The sequence below is a fragment of the Berkeleyomyces rouxiae genome (genome assembly GCF_048999995.1).
Source record: "Berkeleyomyces rouxiae strain 22BRR77 chromosome Unknown BrBRR77_ptg000012l, whole genome shotgun sequence".
In the NCBI taxonomy this organism is placed as follows: domain Eukaryota; kingdom Fungi; phylum Ascomycota; class Sordariomycetes; order Microascales; family Ceratocystidaceae; genus Berkeleyomyces; species Berkeleyomyces rouxiae.
The window spans coordinates 2,222,873-2,246,822 of record NW_027396502.1 but is presented as its reverse complement, the minus strand read 5'-3'; the positions used below and the strand labels follow the sequence as shown (position 1 = coordinate 2,246,822).

The 23,950-nt window shown below is 51.0% G+C and overlaps 11 protein-coding genes across 11 annotated transcripts; 5 read left to right on the top strand and 6 right to left on the bottom strand.

Moving 5' to 3' along the window:
* Window positions 1–2,993: 2,993 nt before the first annotated feature.
* On the bottom strand, window positions 2,994–3,735 carry BROUX77_007940 (uncharacterized protein; the record flags this gene model as incomplete). The annotated part of the gene is made up of 3 exons (XM_073753089.1): window positions 2,994–3,018; window positions 3,145–3,431; window positions 3,574–3,735. 3 exons carry the CDS (start codon window positions 3,733–3,735, stop codon window positions 2,994–2,996), a joined length of 474 nt encoding a protein of 157 aa, XP_073602233.1.
* A 540-nt stretch (window positions 3,736–4,275) lies between these two features.
* Window positions 4,276–7,260, bottom strand: BROUX77_007939 (uncharacterized protein; the record flags this gene model as incomplete). The annotated part of the gene is made up of 4 exons (XM_073753088.1): window positions 4,276–4,991; window positions 5,059–6,331; window positions 6,536–7,050; window positions 7,215–7,260. The coding sequence occupies 4 exons, from the start codon at window positions 7,258–7,260 to the stop codon at window positions 4,276–4,278; spliced, it is 2,550 nt and encodes an 849-aa protein (XP_073602232.1).
* A 2,055-nt stretch (window positions 7,261–9,315) lies between these two features.
* BROUX77_007938 (uncharacterized protein) lies at window positions 9,316–9,885 on the bottom strand (the record flags this gene model as incomplete). The annotated part of the gene is made up of 2 exons (XM_073753087.1): window positions 9,316–9,648; window positions 9,766–9,885. 2 exons carry the CDS (start codon window positions 9,883–9,885, stop codon window positions 9,316–9,318), a joined length of 453 nt encoding a protein of 150 aa, XP_073602231.1.
* Window positions 9,886–10,256: 371 nt separating this feature from the next.
* BROUX77_007937 (uncharacterized protein) lies at window positions 10,257–11,231 on the top strand (the record flags this gene model as incomplete). Its single annotated transcript, XM_073753086.1, has 1 exon — window positions 10,257–11,231. One exon carries the CDS (start codon window positions 10,257–10,259, stop codon window positions 11,229–11,231), a length of 975 nt encoding a protein of 324 aa, XP_073602230.1.
* A 327-nt stretch (window positions 11,232–11,558) lies between these two features.
* BROUX77_007936 (uncharacterized protein) lies at window positions 11,559–12,763 on the bottom strand (the record flags this gene model as incomplete). The annotated part of the gene is made up of 2 exons (XM_073753085.1): window positions 11,559–12,591; window positions 12,651–12,763. 2 exons carry the CDS (start codon window positions 12,761–12,763, stop codon window positions 11,559–11,561), a joined length of 1,146 nt encoding a protein of 381 aa, XP_073602229.1.
* Window positions 12,764–13,307: 544 nt separating this feature from the next.
* Window positions 13,308–14,901, top strand: BROUX77_007935 (uncharacterized protein; the record flags this gene model as incomplete). Its single annotated transcript, XM_073753083.1, has 3 exons — window positions 13,308–13,395; window positions 13,482–13,588; window positions 13,669–14,901. The coding sequence occupies 3 exons, from the start codon at window positions 13,308–13,310 to the stop codon at window positions 14,899–14,901; spliced, it is 1,428 nt and encodes a 475-aa protein (XP_073602228.1).
* Window positions 14,902–15,144: 243 nt separating this feature from the next.
* Window positions 15,145–15,441, bottom strand: BROUX77_007934 (uncharacterized protein; the record flags this gene model as incomplete). Its single annotated transcript, XM_073753082.1, has 1 exon — window positions 15,145–15,441. The coding sequence occupies one exon, from the start codon at window positions 15,439–15,441 to the stop codon at window positions 15,145–15,147; it is 297 nt and encodes a 98-aa protein (XP_073602227.1).
* A 993-nt stretch (window positions 15,442–16,434) lies between these two features.
* BROUX77_007933 (uncharacterized protein) lies at window positions 16,435–16,892 on the top strand (the record flags this gene model as incomplete). Its single annotated transcript, XM_073753081.1, has 2 exons — window positions 16,435–16,538; window positions 16,592–16,892. 2 exons carry the CDS (start codon window positions 16,435–16,437, stop codon window positions 16,890–16,892), a joined length of 405 nt encoding a protein of 134 aa, XP_073602226.1.
* Window positions 16,893–16,948: 56 nt separating this feature from the next.
* Window positions 16,949–18,027, bottom strand: BROUX77_007932 (uncharacterized protein; the record flags this gene model as incomplete). The annotated part of the gene is made up of 2 exons (XM_073753080.1): window positions 16,949–17,813; window positions 17,882–18,027. The coding sequence occupies 2 exons, from the start codon at window positions 18,025–18,027 to the stop codon at window positions 16,949–16,951; spliced, it is 1,011 nt and encodes a 336-aa protein (XP_073602225.1).
* Window positions 18,028–21,055: 3,028 nt separating this feature from the next.
* On the top strand, window positions 21,056–21,820 carry BROUX77_007931 (uncharacterized protein; the record flags this gene model as incomplete). Its single annotated transcript, XM_073753079.1, has 1 exon — window positions 21,056–21,820. The coding sequence occupies one exon, from the start codon at window positions 21,056–21,058 to the stop codon at window positions 21,818–21,820; it is 765 nt and encodes a 254-aa protein (XP_073602224.1).
* Window positions 21,821–22,340: 520 nt separating this feature from the next.
* Window positions 22,341–23,741, top strand: BROUX77_007930 (uncharacterized protein; the record flags this gene model as incomplete). The annotated part of the gene is made up of 1 exon (XM_073753078.1): window positions 22,341–23,741. One exon carries the CDS (start codon window positions 22,341–22,343, stop codon window positions 23,739–23,741), a length of 1,401 nt encoding a protein of 466 aa, XP_073602223.1.
* Between the last annotated feature and the right edge of the window lie 209 nt (window positions 23,742–23,950).

Genomic DNA, 23,950 nt, shown 5'->3' with positions numbered 1-23,950 from the left:
CTGGGCATAAAAGGGCTGCTCTCTCCCTCTCTTCCATAGTATCTAGAATAGAAGGCATCGATCATCGTTCGCCTTTCTTCCCCTTCATTGAATACATTCTCTTTCATTGAACTCTCTGAACTTGTGACGTTCCGGATACCTCTCCGTACAGGACAACAGTGAGTCCTCCTATTAAACACTGATAAAAACTAGTACCAAGAAATACATACAGAAGCTAAAGAACCAAAAACCCAGAATCATGCATACAGAAAAGGTGGTGACGCGGGCGCGGAAATGGCTGCGGGCCCAGGAAAGGGACATCCCTACGGGCGTAACATCGACAAAAGAATCATCACTAATTGAAAGTCTTTATTTAACCTGTCTACTCGCGAGGGATTCTCGGCATACGACAGGGGACCATTGCTGGTACCAGAAATACATACAGCTGTTTAAAAACCAGCACCCGAATCCGCCTATAGATAGTTGCACTGGCGAAGTGTAATGACGTGCAGTTTCCCACCGCCCAGCTGCTAGGACTGTCCCTCTCTCGTGCAACCTCCAAACAAAACCCGGAATCCTGGCTAACTGCTGTAGTACCGCGCAAAAAGCGCAACAACCCCAAACCATCCCCCAAAGAAAAAGTGGAACCAAAACCAGCGCAGCCCTGCTGTGGAGCTACCATCCCCACCAACATTCATTCGTCGGCTAAAGGGTGGGAAAACGAGAAAAATTCTCGCAGACGAACCAATCAGCGGACGTGGCCTGGGGGCTCTCGAAAGAGCGAAAAAACCACGGCCAGATGAGCCTCCAGAAGTCTGGTGATCGTGGGACCTGAAGAAAGAAAAGTTGGCGTAACCGTAGCGTGCGCAATGGATGAGGCACAGCGATACGGTTCCCGCGCCACGGGGCGGACTACCTGAACCTTCCAGAAAGGCGGTCCATCGAGAGTGAGTGTGTCTCCCTGAGGTGCAGTGCAGAGTGCTCGAGGGGCCGACGGTCGTAGCGGTGGTGAGAAAAGGGGCGAACGTCGACGAGATCAACCCACGAGAGGGGAAAAAGACGGGCTCAAGGCCTCACAACTCGAAAAAAGAATAGACGCAGCTTTGGGGATATGTGCGCGCTCGTTCAAGCCCACAACGAGGGGGGAATGTTCGTTTTTTGGCCAGGGGGCGACATCTTGAACTCAAAGGTGCCACCCCGAGGGTTGTAGGAGGGAAGGTTGAGAATCATCACTAAGTCACAATCACCAATAAACATTACAAAAAGACAAAAAGAAGATATATAACTGCGTAATCTGGGAATCGAACCCAGGGCTAATCGAAATCATTGCTTTGATGGCAACGATTAATGTTACCACTACACCAATTACGCTGGTAGCTTGGGATTATCGTGAGATATCTGATATTATCAGGCGTCTCCGGTCACGAGAACCGAACTGACCAACCTTCCCTCCTACAACCCTCGGGGCCAGAACCGGAGATGGTGACTTTGACGAGTACCATGACCGATGGGAGCACAACTGTCCACGCGGGTGCCGAGCTTGCAACCAGCCAAAGGAACGAGGACACTGGTGGACATGCAGGGCACTGCCGAGGCCGTGGAGCCAGAGATTTGCTGACAAGCTTCTGAAAACAACAAAAGCAACAAGTCACGTTGCCAGCGTTTTACGCCGCAATCTCAAGTTCCTTGAAGAAAGACAACAGCCCGAGCGCCCCGAGACTACCCAGCCACTACCCACTGCCAGCACCGAGACATGAAGGTGGGATTTTGAAGCAGAGATGAGAGTGGAAGAGAGATGGGAGAGGAAGGTTAGATTGGGAGGAGACGAGGTAGTAGGATCGGAAGGAGATGTCGAGGAGGATTCCATGAGGAGATTTTGGGGGGTCCTTTTCCCGTCCACCAACTACAGAGGAGGGAAAACTCTCAAAAAAATGCAGCAACGGCCATGCCCGCAAGAGGACAAAACCACGCGTAATCCGCCGGGGACAAACCCCCGTGCCGAGAGCCGGTGGCCTTTTAGACTAGACTACACGCGGTTTGTTGCAAACCAAAAACACCAGGTAACCAACCCTGGAAAGGTAGGTGTGCCCTCGGGCCGCACTGGACGGAGAGTCCTCCTGGCTTCCACGCCGGACCCTCAAAAGTCACAGGAGATGCTTGAAGTCTTTGTGCACCTACAATCGCTAACCGCCCGGGAGTAGTTTGGAAGATGACATCATCCGACTGCTTCCGTCCGGAATATGCCGTCGTATTGCTGCGAAATAACAGTAGGTAGACGTAAAAGAATAAAATCAAATCAAAAAATCAAACGAGAACCGAACTTTTTTTTTCTTCTTGCCGTAGCCATTTTAAAGTTTGCTCGTCTTGTAAACATGAAATGACCATGTCCAACAGATACAGGTACCCAAACCTACATGTGATCTTTGTTATCAGGCTGTTAACCAGCTCACCATCGTATGTTTCCGTAAGACGCTCGAAGTAAGCAGTTCAAAGAACCTTGCAAGTAGACAGGGTAATAGAGAGACAATCGAAACATGTCAGGTCAAAGAAGCGAGAGAAGAAAAGAAATGAAAAAAAAGCAAAGAAAGCTCTCCTCCAAGAAAGAAAAAGAAGGGCCATGAATAGATAGCTCCTACTGCATGTCCCGTCAAAAAGAAGAACAAAAGGAAGCACCATTCACTATGTGTCATAACCGGCAAATTGTGAAAGACAAAGAAAATTCAAGTAGTTCAATGTAGAAGACAATAAATTGTACAATTGGTGTTACAGTGCTGTAAACTAAAGATGGTAGTACACAGAATGGCAATACAAGAGGGAGCGATCAGACTGGGCCAAGAGCGAAGCCCAAGAGAACAATCCCGAGCAACGACGGCCCCCTCAAATCGTCCCCGCCATGCTTGATGAAAGCCATGAGTTTGGCGATGTTTTCCCGGTTCTTTTGTTGAGCTAAAAAGAAGTCCAGAAAAGGGTATTGTGGCTCATGGGTATGTTGTTCTCGCAGTAGAGAAGACAGTTTACTCATTGATCTTGGCCAGGATTCTGCGAAGCAAAGGGACTATGTTAGATACAACCCAGTACGACAAGTAGGCAACAGAAGGTGAGAGTGAGGCTAAAACATGACGTAGAGTTTGAGCAGGGTAAGAGGGAGGGGAGGGGAGGACATACTCAGAGTCACGGAAAAGCTGGAACTCCTCCTCGCCGACCTTGACAGGCGAGCCACCGAACTGGGGGATCAGCACGCGATCACCCACAGCGACACCCATGGTGATGCGCTTGCCGTCGCGGTCCAGACCACCGGGGCCGACAGCGAGGACCTTGGCCTCGTTCAGCTTCTCGACCGACGACTCGGGCAGGAAGATGCCGCTGGCCGTCTTGGCCTCGGCCTTGACGCGCTGGACCAGCACGCGGTCGAGCAGGGGAGCGAGCGAGCGAATGGAGCGCAGAGAAGTGGCCTATGTAGGAGAGAAAGGAAAAGAGAAAGCGTCGATTAGCATTGTGTTCGTTGGAGGAGAGATGGCGGGGCAGCGGCAGCGTCAGTCTGGTAATGAAAAAGGAAGTACATGGGCAGCCGATCGGGCTGTCATTCGCGTGCACTTCCTCAATGCCATGCCGGCACTCCGGCACGCAAGTTCGAGCCGCCATGCGGATGCGAGTACCGCAGATCCGCAGCCGTCGGCCGCTGTACGGCTCGGACAAGACCGTCACGACGCCACCGCCGCTCCAAACAAACACGATATTCAAGGAGTACCCTACCATTGTGAAAGAAGAGAGGTGTTTGATTAGATGAGGAAAACGAGGAAAATATGAAAGAAAAATGAACACGCTAGGACGAATATGAAGAAGGCGAAACAACTGTTGCTTTGTTGAAGGAAGAGAGAGAGAGAAAAAAAACGGAGAAAAGAATTTAGAAAACACTTGAAGTCAATAGGCTCAATAGGAAGAAAAAAATGTTTTTCTTTTATCAATCGTGAAGGATCATAGAGCTCCGCTGAACTTTCTAAGAGCTTCTGGAATCTGCGCCAAATGGGAAGGTCCGCAATATTCCTAGGGTTGTGTTGGGGTTACATGATGTGATTATCTCTAGTTAGTGGAAACAAAGAACAAACACACATACGAGGGAAAAGCCAGTCGTAGTTATTCATATTTTATATACATGCTAGAAAATAACAGAGATCTAAACAAATGAAAGCCACATCATATCCATTTAGAATCGAACTGAAACCGTCTAAATCAAAACCCCACAAAATAGATAGATACCAAGTTATCAAATATCTTAGCTAGCCCCCTCCCCCTTTATCACTTGGTTTGTCCCGGCTTTTGCTGCGGTTGAGACGGCGGCAGCGGCGGCTCCAGGGTGTGAGTGTGATCCGTTGCCTTAATAACTTCAGCCTTGGGCAGCTGCTGGCAAATCACCGTGTTGGCAACCCAGTCATCCGCGATGATTTGGTCCATGGTCATACGCTTCGAAGGATCAATGGTCAACATGCCATAAATAACCTTTCGGCTTTCATTGGGCAGGAGACGGAGGATTCTCCAAGGGCCCTTGATGACCTCCTTCTTTTCAGTCGGCTGGGCGCCGGGCGTAGATGAATTTTGACCAGTTAAATCCGCTACGGTGGGAGACTTTGGACCCCCATGGCGAGCCTCACGCGGGCCAGGAGAGGCCGGGTTGGACCTGGGGGTTCCTGGAACTGAAGACTCTCCGTGGTGGTTACGGTGGTGATGATTCTTTCCATGGTGTGAGGAGAAGTAATCACCTGAGTCAAGACCACCCGGAGTCCCAACCGTCGGGCTCATGGGTGCCATCATCTTGTGAGGATCGTGGCCAGGGGTAGGTTCAGATGCGTATAGCTTGTAGCTGTTGTCTGATAGACGAGGCACTTTCCATGGGAAGCGACGGAGCGTCATGCAGCAATATATAATTCCCAAAGACCAAATATCGACTGCCCTCGGATCATACAGCTTGTCGTCATACACTTCGGGCGCGAGGTATGGGTCAGAACCGACAATGCCTAGAGACAAGTTAGCAATTGAGGGTTTTGATGCAGGCTAGAATACTCTCATGACACCTCGACTTACCTTTGGCTTTTATGATGCCTTCTTCAAAAGGATAGCTGAAAACATGAGCACTGCCAAAATCAATGATTTTCATGATACCATTGGCACTGACCACAACATTATCAAGCTTCAAATCACGATGGGCAAGACCCATGCTATGCAAATAGGTCACACCGTTCAAGATCTGCAGGAAGCAGCAGGAAACTTCGGGCCGGGTCATTTTACCTGTCATGACAATAGCAAACAGGTCGAAAGGCGCATATTCCATGACGACGAACCAGCGACCTCTTTCTTGGAGAATATCCAAGGTCTCAATGACATTTCCATGGCGCAATGTTGACCCGATGCAAAATTCGCCGGTAAGCTTCTTAGCATATTCTTTCTCGGACTCGTAGGTATGACGCGCACGGAATTCCTTCACTGCAAAGACAGTGTTGTCATCACTGCGCTTCATTACTCGGACTGACCCACCAGCACCAGATCCAAGGACTTTACCAAACTTTCCATACTTGGTAACCAAACCATGGTCCTCGCCAAAGGGCATAGAGTGTGTGATCTTTGGAGACTGAGCTTTTGGTTTAACTGCAGGGGACTTGTCTCGTTTGTTATGGTGTGCCTTTTTGAAGAAACGCTTCAAATCAACCATGGACCCTTTAGGTGTTGAGGCTTTATCCCCAGAACCGTGATCGTCCTTATGATGATGATGGCGCTTTTCTGGAGACAAGAGCGATGTTGAAGACGTGCAAGGCGATCCAAGCTTTTTCTTGCGAGAGAATTGGAAGCGAGGCTCAACATTTTTGGGATTTGAGGTTGCCGATGGCTGAGGCGCACGTTTACTGGCGGCATACGGATTGTTAGAATCACCGCCCGGGGTAAATGGCCTGCTATAATAAGAAGCTGCACGTGAAGGGCTGCTTTCACGAGAACTCGAGGCGGAAGCTCCTTTTCCTAGCGAAAACATGCCTCGGCGGTGGTGGTTCTGGCGGGCATGGTCCTCAACCGCGGTTGAGCCAAGAGCAAAATTCTCAACCGAGGTTTTCGCCGTGCCAGTAAATTCAGATTGATGAGTGCGAGGCGACGTATCTTGCGAAGAGGACGGCTGTGGCGTGATGATACTATCTCGAGAACCAGCAGCCTGACGCTTCATCATCTTCAAGGACCCTGAATCCATGTCAGTTCCAGAAGGGGTGAGCGGAGGAGAATTGATAGAAGCCATGCTGGAACGAGGTCCTGGGGCATAGGAATCTAGAGTGCGCTGGCTCGGGCTCTTGGGAATTGATTCGTGAGAGGGTACCTGTGAGAAGATGAAATCGTTAGCTGTAGTTTTCGGTAGCAGTTATACTGAGCTATATTTAAAGATTTTTGGTTGAATTCTTCCCAGAGTTGCTGCAAGGTGTGTCGTAGAAAGCGAACCGATGTCCCAAGGCAATGATGCAAGGAAAGGTGGTGGTATACAAGGCGCAGTGCAAAAAAATGCGACTATGTAACAATGACATACTCTTGACGTAGGTAATGATGCAATAGGCTCAAATACCATACGATTGTTATTACGTAGGTTGGCTTCTTTGAGAGACTGAGAAAGTTGTTGGATGTTGGGATCGTCTTGAGCAAGAGCACCATGATTTGAGGAATGCATGGGCTGGGGTGGCGTGACGGTGGCTTGAAAGGTGTTCATGGTTGAAGGCATAGTGGTTTCTTTATCGGTGACTAAAGAGGCAGCACCAGCAGTAGCGGTATCGGCACTCGGAGTAGAGGTCGGAGCGGGAGCTGTGGCAGCGTCTCTAACGGGCGGAGTTGCAGCAATCGGTATGCTGTCTGGAGCTGGCGAAGCGATGCGCACGGAGGGCACAGAAGTCACGGAGGAAATGGTTGGTACAGGAGGTACGGCCGAGTCGGTATTTTGGTGATGTTGAGTGTGATATTGGGTCGTAGGGTCGTCATGAACAATCAGGGTGGTCTGGCGAGAGGCATTCGTGGAGGTGGATTCGATTTCGATATGAGCGACTTCATGTTCTAGAGCAATGGACGCATTCAGTTAGCAGTTTATTTCTGGACAAGATTTTGGTAGGAATCTGCCAGACTCATTCGTCAGACTAGTCGGATAGTCGGTCTTATGTTGCGTAATAGGCAAGACAAAGAATAGCTAGACGAATGGCTGATTTTTCAGGAAGCATTACCATCATTCTGGCTCTGACTAGAAGTAGTTTGCTGCGAAGTCGCCATGGCAAGAGTTGAAAAGAGAATGAGATAGCTGGCTTGCTTGTGGGCGATAACAGCACTGGCGAAAAAGAGGCACACAAGTGACAAAATCGAGAGACAGTTGCAAGTTTGGCCTTGAGCTTGGGGATTCTTTCGCAAATAATTGTAGTTGAGCAAGGTGAGGTTTCCTGTCGAGCTTGGCCTATGCGGCCGAGTCTACTTTTCTGCAGTGTGAAGCTGTGTGGCAACGGGACAAGGGGCCTGTATGTAGCCAAGTAAACCAGGAGTGCTTGTACTTGTATCTGTGCCTGTACCTGTACATGCACATGTACAAAATGGTGTCAGAGCGGATGATAGTGAGAAGAGGCACGGAGAGAGAGAAACAACAAGAACGGCGGCGGGAGAGGTAACAATGAGAAGTAAGACTGGATGGAGATAAGGATGAAATAGCCCGGCCAACGCCAGCAACAAAGGAAGAAAGTGGGCGACAGCAGCGACGCTTGCAAGCGAATAAGAACAACAAGGGAGAGGAAAGGAGAACGAAGGAAAACAAGAGTTGGAGTTCCTTATTAGCCTGTCTAGAAATGAATAAAGAAGGTGAAGAAGAAGACGGAAAATAACGAGGAAAGAAAAAGGAAAGGCAAGACGATCAGCCCCTTCAGAGGCAAACGCAAGCTCCTTCCCTTGCTTGCTTCAGAAAACTGGCAGTTGCCTAGGACCTGCTGTTTAGCGCAGCACTTTAATTGTGCTTTCTGCAGTTGTAGCTCAGTTCAGTTCATCTCTGCGCTGCCTTCCATATTGCGCCGTTCCCTCCACCAGGAGTAGTCCGATGCATTGATTGGCTAGCTTCTGCAAGTAACTGTACTTGCTATTTTTTAGTAATAAGCCAGTTGCCTTTGCTTCCTCCCTCCTCAGGTTTTTTTTCTTTCTCTTTCTTTTCTCACCGGCCCTGGCTTCATTCTTCCCGCGTCACCCGGGCCCCCGGAGCGGGGAAGATAAACGGGTACTTGTACAAGTCGTACATGGTGTATGAATGTACTGGTACTTGCACAGCCTGCCAAATATAGCATGCCCGGTTATCAATATTTGCACTCCTATGTACTAGTACGGACACGGTGACAAGAGCGAGAAATTCATGATATGTTTCTGACTAGATAAAAAGTCGCCAATCCCGCCTGTTAACACTTTTGCAGAGGCATGTATGTACACACTGCACTAATGGGCTTATATCGTGGCGAGCTAACCCTAATGGATACATCGTCATTCGCATTCCCAGAAGAAGTCCATTCCCGCAAAGAACAAGATCCGTGAGCCGACAGCGGATTTCCGGGGTTATTCTAGTCCCCAGAGATTCGGGTCATCCTTGTTTTCTTAGTACTGGCGCAAACCGAGAATCCGCTGAATGCGAGATGCGAGAACAAGCTGAGTTGACTACTACCTGCAAATCCACACACACACACATTTACACAGCAATGAGTCCTTGTGAATAAGATTCCTTCAACATTTGGTTGTTGGAGGCAAGTTCCTATAATTAGCCCTGAACAGCCTCAAGCAAGCGAGCAAGCAAGCTTGGCCATTCGTCATCATTCAGCTTGTACAAGCATACAGGCGTAATGTTTTGTGCTTGACTTGATTCGGATAAATCGGTGCGTACAAGTAGTGGTGGCGTATTTCACTGGAAGCAAAGTTGAGGCTTGTGTAATCCTCCTACGACTGGCATATGGAGATGCATCAAAGTTCAAAGCCGATGTTCAAGCCTGGTTGACGTGTCATGCTCTGCTAGGTGGATAGGTAAATGTTCGGCAACTTTGACACTGAAATAAAAGGGGATATGCCCTGTTCCCCATGTGGTGGTACATGTGTATTATACAAAGCCGCAGTTCTGTCTGGATTTCTAATGCAACAGGAATCTAGGAATGTTTGCGTCTAGAAGGTAGCCACAACCTGCTGCTGTGCCTTAAGCTGGGATTTTTTGTTTCTTCTCTGGCAGATATGGCATTTTCCCAACCTTGTGCCCTCAATGGTATCTTCATCAACCCTAATAGTCACCTCTTGTGCAATTCCTCTGCCGAGGACCAGTTACGCAATCACATCAATGCCCACGGACCGGGCCTGGTAGATAATTGCACGACACAGCCCTTCCAGAGATAGACCCGATAGTCGAGGTTCAGTTTGTTTGATTTTGGCAATCTCGTAGACGTGCTTTAGACTAATCGTTCCAACTGTCTCAGTGCCAGGAGCACCAGCACCTCGTCTCCGGCCCTTGCGGATAGGAGCGTCGGCGGCATTCAGAAGCAGCCATGAAGTCTGGGGTGTGCGGATCTCAAAGAAAAACGAGCGATCGGGGCGGACGGTTACCCGGCACGGTGTGGGGGTACCGGGGACCATGTGAGCAGTTCTGGCATTGAACTCCTGGAAACAAGGACCGCATTAGCTTAAATATTTGATACAAGACCACTGGGAAGAATAGTAGTCGCAGCATTGATATGCCATAGCCTCGGTGGTGGCAAGGGAAGAGAGACGGCGAACCTTGCAAAAGTCCATGGACTTGACACCCTTGGAACCCAGGGCAGGACCAATGGGCGGACTGGGCGTGGCCTTTCCGGCGCCCACGACGAGCTTGACAACCTGATTAGTGGCCCGAGACATATTGGAGTGGATGGTGGACAATTCGACTTGGCTGGAAAATGGGAGCTTAGCCGTCATGTGGGTGTGAAGTGAAGTGGTGATAAATTTGGAGCCTACCTATGATCGCTTAGTCATCACATGGCATGTACTGCCTTGCGGCACTCACCGCCTTCCTTTTTGGCTGGCGCTATTCTTCTCGCCGCCATAATTTTTTTTTCTGCCGTGGAAGACTTCGCTTCAACATCAACTCTAGCCTTGCTTTTTGCTTTGCGACAACAACAAGCCCGCAACACACGAACACGCGACTGAGATCGAGACCTAACCGCCAGCGTCCTCGACTTAATCTTCTGTGGACTTACTTTACGAACCCTAATTTTCCACCGGTACACAAAATGCCGTCCAACCACAACGCTGACAAGCCGTGGGACACGGAAGACATCGACAAATGGAAGGTTGAGGCTTTCACACCCACCGACAACAAGGGTGGCACTTTTACTGAAGAGTCGACCTTCATGACTCTTTTCCCCAAATATCGCGAAGTTTACCTGCGCGAGGCATGGCCTTTGGTCACCAAGTCGCTAGAGAAGTTCGGCATTGCCTGCACGCTAGACTTGGTGGAGGGTTCAATGACCGTCAAGACAACCCGCAAAACCTATGATCCTGCCTCGGTTCTCAATGCTCGCGATCTTATCCGTTTGCTGGCACGTTCAGTTCCTGCGCCCCAGGCTATCAAAATTCTCGAAGACGGTGTCGCATGCGACATCATCAAAATCCGCAACTTGGTCGGCAACAAGGACAAGTTTGTCAAGCGGAGGCAACGTATTTTGGGCCCCAATGGCTCAACTCTCAAGGCACTGGAGCTGCTGACTGAGACGTACATAATGGTGCACGGAAACACGGTGTCTGCCATGGGTCCGTACAAGGGTCTGAAGGAGGTGCGCCGCGTGGTCGAAGACTGCATGAACAACGTCCACCCCATCTACTACATCAAGTCGCTCATGGTCAAGCGTGAGCTGGCCAAGGATCCAACCCTGGCTACCGAGAGTTGGGACCGGTTTCTCCCCAAGTTTGGCAAGTCCAACACTAGCAAGCGTCGTGTGCCGCACAAGGTTACCGATAAGGCCAAGAAGGTGTACACGCCGTTCCCACCGGCACCAGAGAAGAGCAAGGTCGACAAGGAAATCGAGACTGGAGAGTACTTCCTTGGCAAGGAGGCTAAGGAGCGCGCGGCTAGACACGAACGCATGGAGAAACAGAAGGTCAAGAAGGAGGAAAAGCAGCGCGAGCGCGAAAAGGACTTTGTACCGCCCGAGGAGCCCGAGCACAAGAAGAAGAAGCGGAAGCGGACTGCCGACGAAGACAACTAAGGCGAGACAGGCGCAGGAAAAAAAGAATAAAGAGGAGGGGAGAGAACAAAACGGGCAGAGGGGTGATGCTCGGTCATGGCCCAGATACCATTTTTGCTTTTTATTATTTTGCTGTACTCGTTTTGAATCACTGTTACTTTTTGCGGTTATCACCAGCACTCCCCTACTGCCCCAGGCTGTCTTGGAGGCCTCTGTTCCGTGGAAAACCATATATCTCTCAGCGCGACCACAGTCTGCATATTTCGTAGTATTCCTAGCGTTGTATTAATTATAGGATGTACAATGAACTAGATCACCTAATCTCGTCGCCAATGTCCTAAATGTCCTTTACAGACGAGGTGGTGTTGACTCGTGTTTGTCAAACTGAACCACCAACTTTCCGAATTGCACACTGTTGTCCATATCTTTGAACAGGCTGTCGATGTCTTGTATATTGTCAAGTCCATGGACCACCCTGCTCACGACCGGCACGATTTTCTTCTCCCGAACAAACTGAATCATGCTGGCATACTCTATACGTGAGCCCATTGTGCAACCTTTGAGATCAATATTCTTCAGCACGGCCTGCATCAGCCAGTCCATTTTGGGGCCCTGTGTCATGCCGTATGAAACAACCACACCACCGGCCTTCATCAGCTTGACGGCTGCGTTCATAATTACGCCGCCAGCTCCGTCAATCACAGCATCAATGTATGGCCTCCCACTCGGAAGCTGTTCCTGTAGCTCTGCCGCCCATGTGGCGTTTTTGTAGTTGACGCCGCCCTTTGCGCCCAGCGCCTTGGCCTTTTCGATTTTCTCGGGGCTGCTCGAGGTGACATACACCGCGCATCCCATTGCTACCGCAAACTGCAATGCAGCCAGCGCCACGCCACCCCCGATACCGGTTACAAGGATATTGCGACCGGGAAGCGCATTCTCAGTCTTGGTCACCAGTGCGCGCCACGCGGTGAGGCCGACAGTAGGAAGACTCGCGCCCTCGGCGGCAGTAAGATGTTCGGGCGCAAGCTCAACGGCCGTCTCGTTTATTACAACATAGTCTGCCCCTGCGCCAAGAGGCGTTAGCTTTGAAGCTCCGATTACTGCAAAGGCGCGTGAGTCTTCAGGGCCCTCGGGCGCGGCCTGCCAGTTAACGCAGGGCGTGAGAATGACGTTCTTGCCGAGCATGGATGGCGTTTTACAAGCAGCACCAACTTCAACCACAGTGCCGTAGCCATCAGAGAACAAAGGGCTGTTAAAGGATATGGCGGGATAAAGGTGTTTTCGGATGAATAGGTCACGGTGGTTTAGAGACGCCGCAAGCATTTTGACCACTACTTGGCCATGTCCGGCTTTGGGTATGTCAACATGGTTGAGTTTGAGGCTATGCGAGGTTGTTAGTGTGCACTGGGTGAATAGAATACACTCGTATATTGGACTCACGGGTAATAGACCTGGCCTGGCTTGCCGTCGATCTTTTCAATGGTGAGTACTCTTGAAGTCATTTTGCGGTACTGTGGGAAAATGAGAGCAGGAGAAGCGAGGGATGTCGCCATGCGAGCGAGGAGTGAAAGAAGGGAGATGGTTGAAGTTGGGTGGCTTAGAAATCCACAGAAGAGGACAACACCTGAATCACGCCGATGGCCAACTGTTTAGCCTTTGATACTAACTAGCTTTCCCTGTATCCGATTCAGAAACCCCGCATTAGAGATGTTTGTGGATGGCAGTTGGAGAAGCCCGAGAAGACCACACCCGCTCAGGGGCCAGCCCCTTGCGCTTAGCAATGCCTGCTGCAGCAGAGACTTTGTTTGTTTGTTATTTTATGTCTAGACTACAGAAGAGGCTACAATAGCTGTAACCATACAAGCCATAAAACGGCTGCATGCGCCCCTTGTGCTCTCCAAATTCAAGAGTGTAATTCGGTGAAGCGGTAAGCATCGGTCAGTAGTTATATAGTGGGTCTATTGGTTCTCGGTGAATGCCCCACGTCTGTCGCTACGTGGTTGACAAGCTGTGACGCAGGAGCCATCGCCAACCTCCTTTCACAATTACCAGCCATAGAGTCTTTGGCCGTCTGCGATATCTCGCCCTCCTTGCAATATGGCACGACCGATGGTGCCCGGGCGGCCACTCACAATGACCGAAGAGCTGGAAAAGCTCGAACAGTCCATCACTTTGACACTACAGGGTTCGTGCACTCGTCTATGTTTACAGTGGACATCAACAAGGCTCTCTGGCCGTCGCTGCTAAGACTGACGTGCTTCTTGTGCTCAGAAATCGATTCCAACTTTAGCAAGGCCCATCGCATTGTGACCAACAATATCCTGCCTATTGTCGAACAATATGGAGAGCACTCCAAGGCAGTCTGGGAAGCATCTACGGTACGGGCTATTTTCTCTTAGAGCGGCTTCATTGCGCCCTTGTAATGCCCTCGCTAACATGGACATAACCATCATGCCAGTTCTGGAAACAATTTTTCGAGGCTTCTGCCAACGTATCGCTTTCGGGGTATGATGACAATGATACTGAGGCGACACAGCATGGCATGGAGGAGGAAAGCTCCGCAATGCGTGATGTCACAGATACCAACTTAACGCGCGATGACCATGATGGTGCTGGTGATGCAGCCCATGACGGCGAAGATACAATCGCGTACCACCAGCAGCAGCAAGAAGTGCAACAACAACATCTAGCACAACAGCAGACTCACTGCAACCGGTATTCCGAAGAGTCTTTGCTGGACGATCCCGATGGCGACCTCTCAGGCAGCACACCTCGAGCACCAGCTACGCGTACTGTCAGATCGCAATACTCGGACTTCCAATCTCCATACTCGACTCAGGGCGACAATAGAGCTGATGAGGAAGTAACTCAGCTTCTCAGCGACGACGAAGAGCCTCAATCAGGAGCCCGCGGTGCGGTCATTCTTGATGAAGACGATACCAGCTTGCTCTTCAACCAGCGCACAGCACAGCTCCCCAACATTTCCCTGACGCCACAACAGGCCCCGCCCTCCAACATTCTAGCCAAGGACAAGGGCAAAGAGAGTGATATGCGCCACCATGTACTCAAGAAGAGTTTTAGACTGCCAACGACACCACACCGCTTTGTGGCGCGCATGCAGTCGCCAGCCAAATTTGGAACCCCAAACACTGCGAGCAGACAAGCCACTACTCAAGAGCCCCCATCAGAGCGGAAACCATGGGAGGACTCGCCCGAATCATCGCCTGAAATGGCTATCCCGCGCATGCGCAGCGAAGCCTTTATGTCGCCCATGCGTACTAATAGTATTCGGCAAAAGCTTGAGGCTGTGCCCAGCGCACCAGGACCACGGACGCCAGGCGTCAGTATAATAGCGCCACGACAGCAACAATACCGCAATCAAGCAGATGCTGGTGGGCCGTCATCGGCATACGACTACGATCCATTCACTGTCGAAAAGTCAGAGCAGGCATTACCCAAAGAAAAGTACGAAATTGACTGGGAGAGCGATAGTGATGACGCCTTGGGCGTTAGTCCACCAAAAACGATACAGTTCGCGCTAGCACCAGGGAAGCTGATCCAGACCCCAGCGAGAGAAGCGAGTAAGCGCATTGTAGAAGACATTCTAGCTACGGCTGGTGTAGATAAAGGATCAGACCTGAGTCCTCCAATGTTCAAGATGCGCGAAGACCTATTAGACGATAGTTTCTAAGGCCGAGCGTCTGTAGATCAAGTCACGAGTTCATACATGCTATTGAATTAGACTTGTAGTAAAATTTATGATTAAATATAACGAGCCATGGTTCTGCAAGGCGCTGAGGCATGGCTACAGAACAACTGCGAGCCAAAACTAGCAAGACAAAATAAGAGTGATATCAAAATCAAAAAGGGCATCCGGTCATCAAAGGAGAAAATACAATGTGTGTGAATGGAGAGAAAGTCCAAACATCCGGTCTTAGTGACGACTTGAGAAGCTCTTACGAAGCTTACTCCTGAGGGAAGTCAGGGTGCTATCCGTAGCACCTGACTTCACCGAGGAGCCATCACCGCCGGCGCCGTTGGAAGAACTAGCGATGCGTTTCGGCGATGCAACTTCTTCGGTGGAAGCGGCCGGGCTATCGTGGATGTTGGATAGGGAAGTTGTCTTGGATCTTGGAACCTCGGGGAGCTTGTACATGAGGCTTTCGATGATGGGGTCCATGTCCTTCTGATTATGGACACGGGGTAGACTGAGAGGACCAAAAGCAGCCATCTTGGAAGAGCAACTCGGGGGAGAGAAGGAAAGACGGAAGAGGTAATGTTTTGGATAAGCAAGAAGGGGAAGGCTAGATATTGGACTCGGAAGACAAAGCCAGGGACGTTGAGAATGGAGAAGTAGAAGACGATGATGTCGAATCCTCACACTCATGTCCTTCCAACCGGAGATGGCTCATGCTTTATACCGTATTCAATTCAGGCTGTAGCACTTACATGTACCTGGCTTTTCACTCAGCATCAAGCTTTCTTCACTTTCACCCACACTTGACGTTCAAGATTACGGTTCTTGTGTCACTCCCGTTAGCTGTTCGGGCCCAGACTGTATAGAACCCCTTCGCCAAAGAGACGCAAGCACTAACAGGCGTTTTCACAAGTGCCGATATCCAAATTAGTTGCTTTAGGCAGCCAGCGTTCACCCTTGTCTCAGTGGAGCTTCGCCCTAGAGATAACGAGATGGCGAACAATTATGAACAACCATGGCTCATGGGTTCTGGCCTGCATCAACTTCCTGATGCTTCTCCACTCGTAGGAAGCGTGCCTAGTTGTTGACAAGGAAACTTTGCTGTGGCATCGCTCGATCTCTACGACTAATACACACGCGCGCGCGGCCTTTGTTGCTTTCATATTGGGGCCTAGGCTTTTCGATCAACTACATGATTACATACACACATGTAGCGAACTAATTAAGAAACATTTATTATGAGATGCCAACTCCCAAGTAAACCGGACGCGAGTTATAAGCGCGGCCTAGCCAAAACTCATGCGATTGGATATAGTACGAGGATTAGGGTTAGTTTTGGAACACATGCAAGGGTATGCGTGTAAGTCATGACTACCCGTGTCCTTCGATTGATATGACTCAGTCGGCGCACCCAGATGAGATATAACGTAGGGAAGAATGTCCTCTTATTTTTTCGTGTTCTTATTGTTTCGTGTTCTCTTAGCCCCCGCACAAACATTCTCTCTTCATCGGCGCCCTATACACACCATGAATCGCCGCAACATCTCCAAGGGCTCTGAGTTTGAGGCCCTCATTGGCTACTCACGAGCAGTAGTCATGGGGGACTTTATCTTTGTATCTGGAACAACAGGGTAAGTCTTGAGCCTCACACATTCTGTAACTCTGCTCTAATGTATTGGCACAGATATGACTATGCTACCGGCCGCATCTCGGACGACATCGTTGAGCAGACGGAGCAGACTTTCAAGAACATTGAAGATGCTCTGATCTTTGCTGGATCCAGCATGAAAGATGTCGTGAGAGTTCGTTACATCCTCCCTGACAAGTCCGAATTTCAAAAGACCTGGCCTACTCTGCAAAAGTGGCTGGGTGACGTGCGGCCTGCGGCGACAATGCTCCAGGCAGAGTTGATGGAGGACATTATGAAGATTGAGATTGAAGTCACGGCTGCCAAGGGCAATTCTGCGAGCCAAGTCATTCCATAATCAACTTTGCTCTTATTGTGTGCTCCACTCTAACAAAAAAGAAAAGAAAAACCTCTTCACAGGACGTACGTCCCCAGAATGCCCGCCATACCAAAGGCTGACCCAATCGTGATGAAGCTCGAAAGTGACATCATGCTCATGCCACTGAGACCATGGCCTGAGGTACAGCCACCGGCAATCCTGGATCCAATAATCATCGAAGCACCGCCAATAAAGGCCGCGGCGGTCGTCACTCTCTCTACAGGAACGACATTTCCGAGCTCAGGCATTGCGAGGGCTACCAAAAAGGCACCCACTGCTGCGCCCGTTGCAAACCGGAAGTTGGCATATGACGGTAATGAGTATTTGCCAAGGGTCAACGCCGAACGGACAGTCTTGCCCATTTCCTCGAACGACCCAGACACACCCAGCAACGATTTCCGCAGCAGAATCGAAATCATCTGCGACAGGCCAATGAGTAGCCCACCAAGCAGCGGCGAGACACCATGTACGTATGGGCTAGCAGGCATGATGCGGTTTAGCGCAATTGCAGCTCCCAGCGTAGCTGCCATGAAGCCTGAGACACCGACAGTGCGGGATATGCCCAGGCGCTCGTATAGCGTGAGTGTGGGCGGGCACTGGGCACTGGTTTCTGAAGATGTGGCCACGTGCCGGCGTCGTAGTGATTCGATAATCGGATTCAAGCAGATGGTGAAAAGAACACCTCCGAGAAGCGCGCCACTGAATGTGGTTAGTGAGTTAGGGGCGCCGAGACCAAGCTGTACGAAAACGGAGCCTGGGCAAGAGCCAGTCAGAGCCATGCCGGTGCCGAGCAGAGATCCGCCGATGATATTGCCATCGTAAGCAAAGAATCCCAGTGTCGACGGAGAGCGGGGAGTTTGACGTGCGTATCCTGTGCTATCGAGAAGCGCAATAACAAAACTAGAAGAGAAGACATGTGTCAGACAGTCATTGTGGCATCTCATGTCAGGAAGTGCAAGGAAACTCACGAGCTAGTTGTGCTTGCAGCCAAAAAGGTCTGGAGCATATGCCAGTCTTGAAAAGAGAACTGATTCGCGATGACTTGGGGTTGGGCAACTCCAGAAATCGCCATGGCAGCGCCAAACGCAGAACCAGCAACGAGGCCCGTAGCCATGGTGCGAAATAAACAGGGAGAGGACGTTGAAGGTGAAGAGAGAGAGCAGGTCTGAGGTGCAGACTGAGATACTGACGGATGTTGGCTTAGTGAAGAGGCTAGTAAAGGTGTGTTCACGTCTGTAGTGGCTGTCATGATCAAAGGCTAAGATGGCTGAGGAGTAACTAGATTCGAGGGGCGACTTGGTAGTCTGGGAAGTAGAGACTAATTATTTACAGCAAGACATCGGCATTTGACTCTGAGACACCTCTCCGAGCCCCGGCACTGTGCATTTGAACGGCGATAATGTGTAAGAGTTTCCCATCATGCTTCTTGGATATCCCCTTTGCCCCCTCCGCCATTGAGAAACGTGCTGGTGATCCCACCAGGGGTCTAGGCTTAGCTCCTCGCCGAACGGTGACCAATTCATGCTATGCTCCTACCCATTCTAGGGTGATCAAGGCCCAAATAGCCTCAATCTTCAGCTACATGTAGCGCCATCTGATCAAGATCCTGGCCAGATGGCGCCAAGCTCCAGCGCTGCCAGCTTTGTTTTTAGGTCGCCGAACACAGATCGCCGAGCAAAGGTCGCCGAACAGCCAGAGCCACGCTATATAAGTGGGCACTGACGAGATGCTGCTGACATAAGCCCAGGACCGCCGATCATCTCGGAAGAGAAGGGGCTATCTTAACCGAAAATAAGCTCCCTTTTATGCTCAGTGTTCCCTACGCAGTTCCGCGTTTTCTTTACCCCGGTGCTGCATGTAAGACTTTTCTTCAGCGTAGTATTTCACTTTGTAGACCCCGAGTTTGTTCGGACTGGATAGTGCGGATATCCCGACGCACACGGTGTTAAAATGGACAGTAATAACAGCGCACGTCCCCCATGAACTATGTTTGCCTTAATCGAGCTTACGCCACGTATTATTGTACTTTGGTATTTATAAGCACTGGTTGGCCAGCCTATCTCGTGAACTCTATTGCCTGGAAGGGGTCGTGTGACGTACCACAGATCCACTTGGAACTACAATATGTGTTTTCTTTTGTTCTTCCTCATGGCATGCCTCAGCTTATAGACACGGAGTATCAAGATTGCGCCAACATCACTGTGGATGAGCAGTCATTCTTATAGGCGTTGGTTGATTCCAGGTAAGCCCCAAGGCGACTTCTCGGCTCGCATCCCCCAGTCCACGGCTTGAATACTGCGTTCAGCTGTGACCTTTTCCGTCGGCGGGCTGACGCAAGGGACATGGTGCCAGGGCTGACAAGCAAGTTTTCGCTTTCACATTCTCTCTTCACCAACTTGTCGACGATCTAGGACCCATATCACGCTAGCAACGACAGCGCCCAGTGAAATATATTCAACGCCTGCCTCCCAGTCGTGGAGCATGTGGTGAATTTCACCAACGTCTCTCTGTGACATGCCGTTATTGTTGACTCTCTTTGCGATGTGTTGTGAAACGTCTAAATTATCGAGGAATAGGTGTAAACAATCCGCCTACAGAGGGACATGTTCCACGCCCGCTTGAACCGCATTACCCACAACGACAGTCACCGCATCAGCAACTTCCTGCCGAGTGCCACACGTCCCAAAACTCTCACACACCTTGATACCGCCACAGAAAACCACCCATCCCCCGCGCCTGAGAGCAAGTTCATGACTTGACTTGACTTGACTATATTTAACGTCAACCAGAGCAAGTTCATGATTTTGTACTTACGGCTTTTTGTTTGTGCTATTTTTGGATTTTTGATTTGATTTTATTCTTTTACGTCTACCTACTGTTATTTCGCAGCAATACGACGGCATATTCCGGACGGAAGCAGTCGGATAGGTTGTTTTGGAGTTGTGGCGCATCGGCGATCATTCTTGAGCGCCACAGAAGCCACACTTTTCCAATAAGTTCCAAGCTTCGCTCGCTTAGCTCAGTTGGTTAGAGCGTCGTACTAATATTCTATCACAGAATATTATGTAATGCGAAGGTCGCCAGTTCGACCCTGGTAGTGAGCATTTCTTTTTGGCACATTCTTGCACATTCATCACTCGCTATGGTTCTATTTTTCCTTTCCATAGAACATGATACCCTTTATAGAGCCTTTTAAGGTTTCAATTTCCAACAACAAATACAACAACCCCAACCTTCCCTCCTACAACCCTCGGGGTGGCACCTTTGAGTTCAAGATGTCGCCCCCTGGCCAAAAAACGAACATTCCCCCCTCGTTGTGGGCTTGAACGAGCGCGCACATATCCCCAAAGCTGCGTCTATTCTTTTTTCGAGTTGTGAGGCCTTGAGCCCGTCTTTTTCCCCTCTCGTGGGTTGATCTCGTCGACGTTCGCCCCTTTTCTCACCACCGCTACGACCGTCGGCCCCTCGAGCACTCTGCACTGCACCTCAGGGAGACACACTCACTCTCGATGGACCGCCTTTCTGGAAGGTTCAGGTAGTCCGCCCCGTGGCGCGGGAACCGTATCGCTGTGCCTCATCCATTGCGCACGCTACGGTTACGCCAACTTTTCTTTCTTCAGGTCCCACGATCACCAGACTTCTGGAGGCTCATCTGGCCGTGGTTTTTTCGCTCTTTCGAGAGCCCCCAGGCCACGTCCGCTGATTGGTTCGTCTGCGAGAATTTTTCTCGTTTTCCCACCCTTTAGCCGACGAATGAATGTTGGTGGGGATGGTAGCTCCACAGCAGGGCTGCGCTGGTTTTGGTTCCACTTTTTCTTTGGGGGATGGTTTGGGGTTGTTGCGCTTTTTGCGCGGTACTACAGCAGTTAGCCAGGATTCCGGGTTTTGTTTGGAGGTTGCACGAGAGAGGGACAGTCCTAGCAGCTGGGCGGTGGGAAACTGCACGTCATTACACTTCGCCAGTGCAACTATCTATAGGCGGATTCGGGTGCTGGTTTTTAAACAGCTGTATGTATTTCTGGTACCAGCAATGGTCCCCTGTCGTATGCCGAGAATCCCTCGCGAGTAGACAGGTTAAATAAAGACTTTCAATTCAAATACAACAACCCTCCTGCCGCAAAGTCTGGATCTGTTCAGACAACATGGCAGCGGTGAGTAGACTCACGTCCCGGGACGTCAAGCCCGGAACCTCCGAGGAACACCTTCGGAGAGCCCAAACAATTTGCGCGGACTGGCTACGTCCCGACGCCAACCATCCGAGGCCAAGACCGTGGCCAGATGGAGCCATTGAGGTGGAAGCGATCTGGGTTCCAGGCCACTCCGATGTCGTGGGCAACGAGCTCGCCGACAGACAAGCCAGGTGGGGTGCAGACATAATCACCACAAGGACTGGCATGTCACTCTCCTGGGCACGCAGTGAATTCCGCGCCCGGGTCACTACCGCATTTCGCGCCTGGTGGGAGGCAGAGGGTCGCAACTCCAGACCTCACCTGCGCCGCCCGGTGCAGGCCCCGAAGAAGGCTTGGACAAGTCTCCTTGACGAGACCGATCGCAACCTCGCCCGCGCGGTGCTGACAGCTTTGTCAGGACACGGCGACTTTGCGGCCTATCACCGCCGTTTCGAGCACGAGGACGCCGTGCTCTCCTGTCCCCTCTGCGGAGCCGACACGAGCCCGGAGCACATCTGGGTTTGCCACCACAACCCACAGCGGGTGTCCAGCAGCTTCTTTCAGAAGTTGATCGGTACCAAGCGCGGAGCCTGCTGGCTGGCCGCCAAAGCAGCCAAAGCCCCCACGGCCCTGCTGGCTCACCGCCGCATGAGGCCGGACACGCAGGCGCAAGACGCGGCCCCTCCCGCGCCCCCTCTGCCACCTAGAGACGGCGTACCCTTGGGGTCTCCCCATTAGCGCGTTTGCGCTGCCATCACCTCCTTTTTCCTACTTGTTTCTCTCTTTGTTTGTACTTCCCTTTGTTGTTTCCTTTGTATTTGTTTTTATGTTTTGCCTGCATCAGCGGCGAGGCCAGGACTCTGGGTCAGGTTTGGGGCCACACAAGCAAAGGACAGCCTCTGGGCTGGGCGGGTGGACACACTTTAGTCATTACACTTTGTGCGGGGGGTTTCTGTATGCATGGTTTGGATTTTAGGTTTCTGTTTCTGTATGTAATTTCTGGTACTACTTGTAGTCCCCTGTCGTATGCCGAGAATACCTCGCGAGTAGACAGGTAAATAAAGAATCAATCAATCAATCAATCAATCAATCAATCAAACAACAACCCTCCCCCGGCCCTGTTCTTTCACATACGACCATAGCAACTTTTTTCCTCCTTAAAACTCCAGAATAGGAGTAGACCCTAAGCAACCCTACAAACAACAACAATATTCAACAGATTGAAGTCAACATATCAAAGGCCATTGACGACGTGACGATGGACGTAGACATGTCAGACAACCCCCGAGTCCCTCTAGCGGATACTACACAGGGAACCCACACCCAACAGCCACCTCCCGACTCGACCGAGCCCACCAAGAGCGCGGAAACCCCCCCCACACGGACCGAACCAGCAGCCGAAACCACCCACGACAAGAACGACAAGCCGGGCCAAACGGACAGCACGTCCGAAGACACACAGGAGAAACCGGGACGCTTTACCCAGACACTGGAGAAGGCAACGTCTGAAGCGCTAGCTAACCAGAAGATAAGCCTGGACGCGGTCCAGGCCCTGACCAGAGAACTGGACACGGTGTTTGGTAACCTCGAGGGAAAGGTCGTGAACAAAACGGCTAAAGCTCACATCAAGGATATCGCAAAGGACATTCAGGATATCCTCCGTCGCAAGGCCCACGCGCTGTTCTCGGCTGGCTTCCCCCCGACTGAAAAACAGCAAGCCAAAGACAAGCCGGCCCCAGCTCAGGAGACGCGGATGAGGACCGAGACCCGCGCCAAGCAGAAGGAACAGAAGGCGGGTCCCGAGAAGGCCACCGGATGGGCCAACATGGCAGCAGCAGGAACGACGTCCCACCAAACATTCGACGTCAGGGGACCGCGGCAAGCGAACAAACCCCAGCAGAAGACACGAGCGACCCCCCCACCGAACCGGCTCCTGGTCCGCCTTTTCGAGGGTTCCAGATGGAAGAACGTTAACGCCACTATAGTTCGCAACAAGATCAACATGGAACTTTTCTCCGGGAAGGAACAGGTCGCGCAAGCAAGTTCCACGGCAACAGGCTTTGCTCTACTGATGACAGAGAACGAAGCCGCAGAGAACCCGGAATCGCTGGAACTCATCCGAAACTACATGGACGCCGAGAAGATCGAGAAGGAATGCACGTGGGAAAAGTTCATCATCCCCAACGTGCCTAAGACCATCAACGCTCTTGACAAGGAAGGTGCCTGCGCCCGCCGGGTCACACTGGAAGATGTCAAAGCCGACGTACAGAAGGCATTCGGCGGCGACCTGAAAATCATCATGTGGAGGGAATACCCGAACGACCCGGATATGCAAGGTCTAAGAGTGGCGATCAAGGACCCGGAGAGAACTCCGAACACGATCACATTGCTAGGCCAAGTTAAGGTGGTCAGACGCGCAGTACAGAAGCCGCTGCCGCCGCCTAGATGCCAGCGCTGCTGGAGGGCTCACCGCACTGAATTGTGCAGCTACGCCATCCGATGCGCTAGATGCGGTGAAAAGACGCACACCACGGACTTCCACCATCAGGCTAAGCCCTGCAAGGAGCACCCAGGGAAGAGATGTGACTGCACATCCAACTGCGCAATCTGCAAAGGGCAGCACTCCGCGGAAACCTGCATTAATCAGAAGAAGAATTAATGCGGAACACGACTCGCAACACACCAGAAAGGAAAAACAAGCTCACAATAATACAAGCGAACGTACAGAGAAAACCCAACGCACAGAAAACGATTCTAGAACTGGCAGCAAGGCACAAGGCGGACGTGGTCCTGATTCAAGAACCAGCCATGCACAAAGGCTCCCGCACGACGGTACACCCTGACTACATAGTGTCAGATCCCTCACAC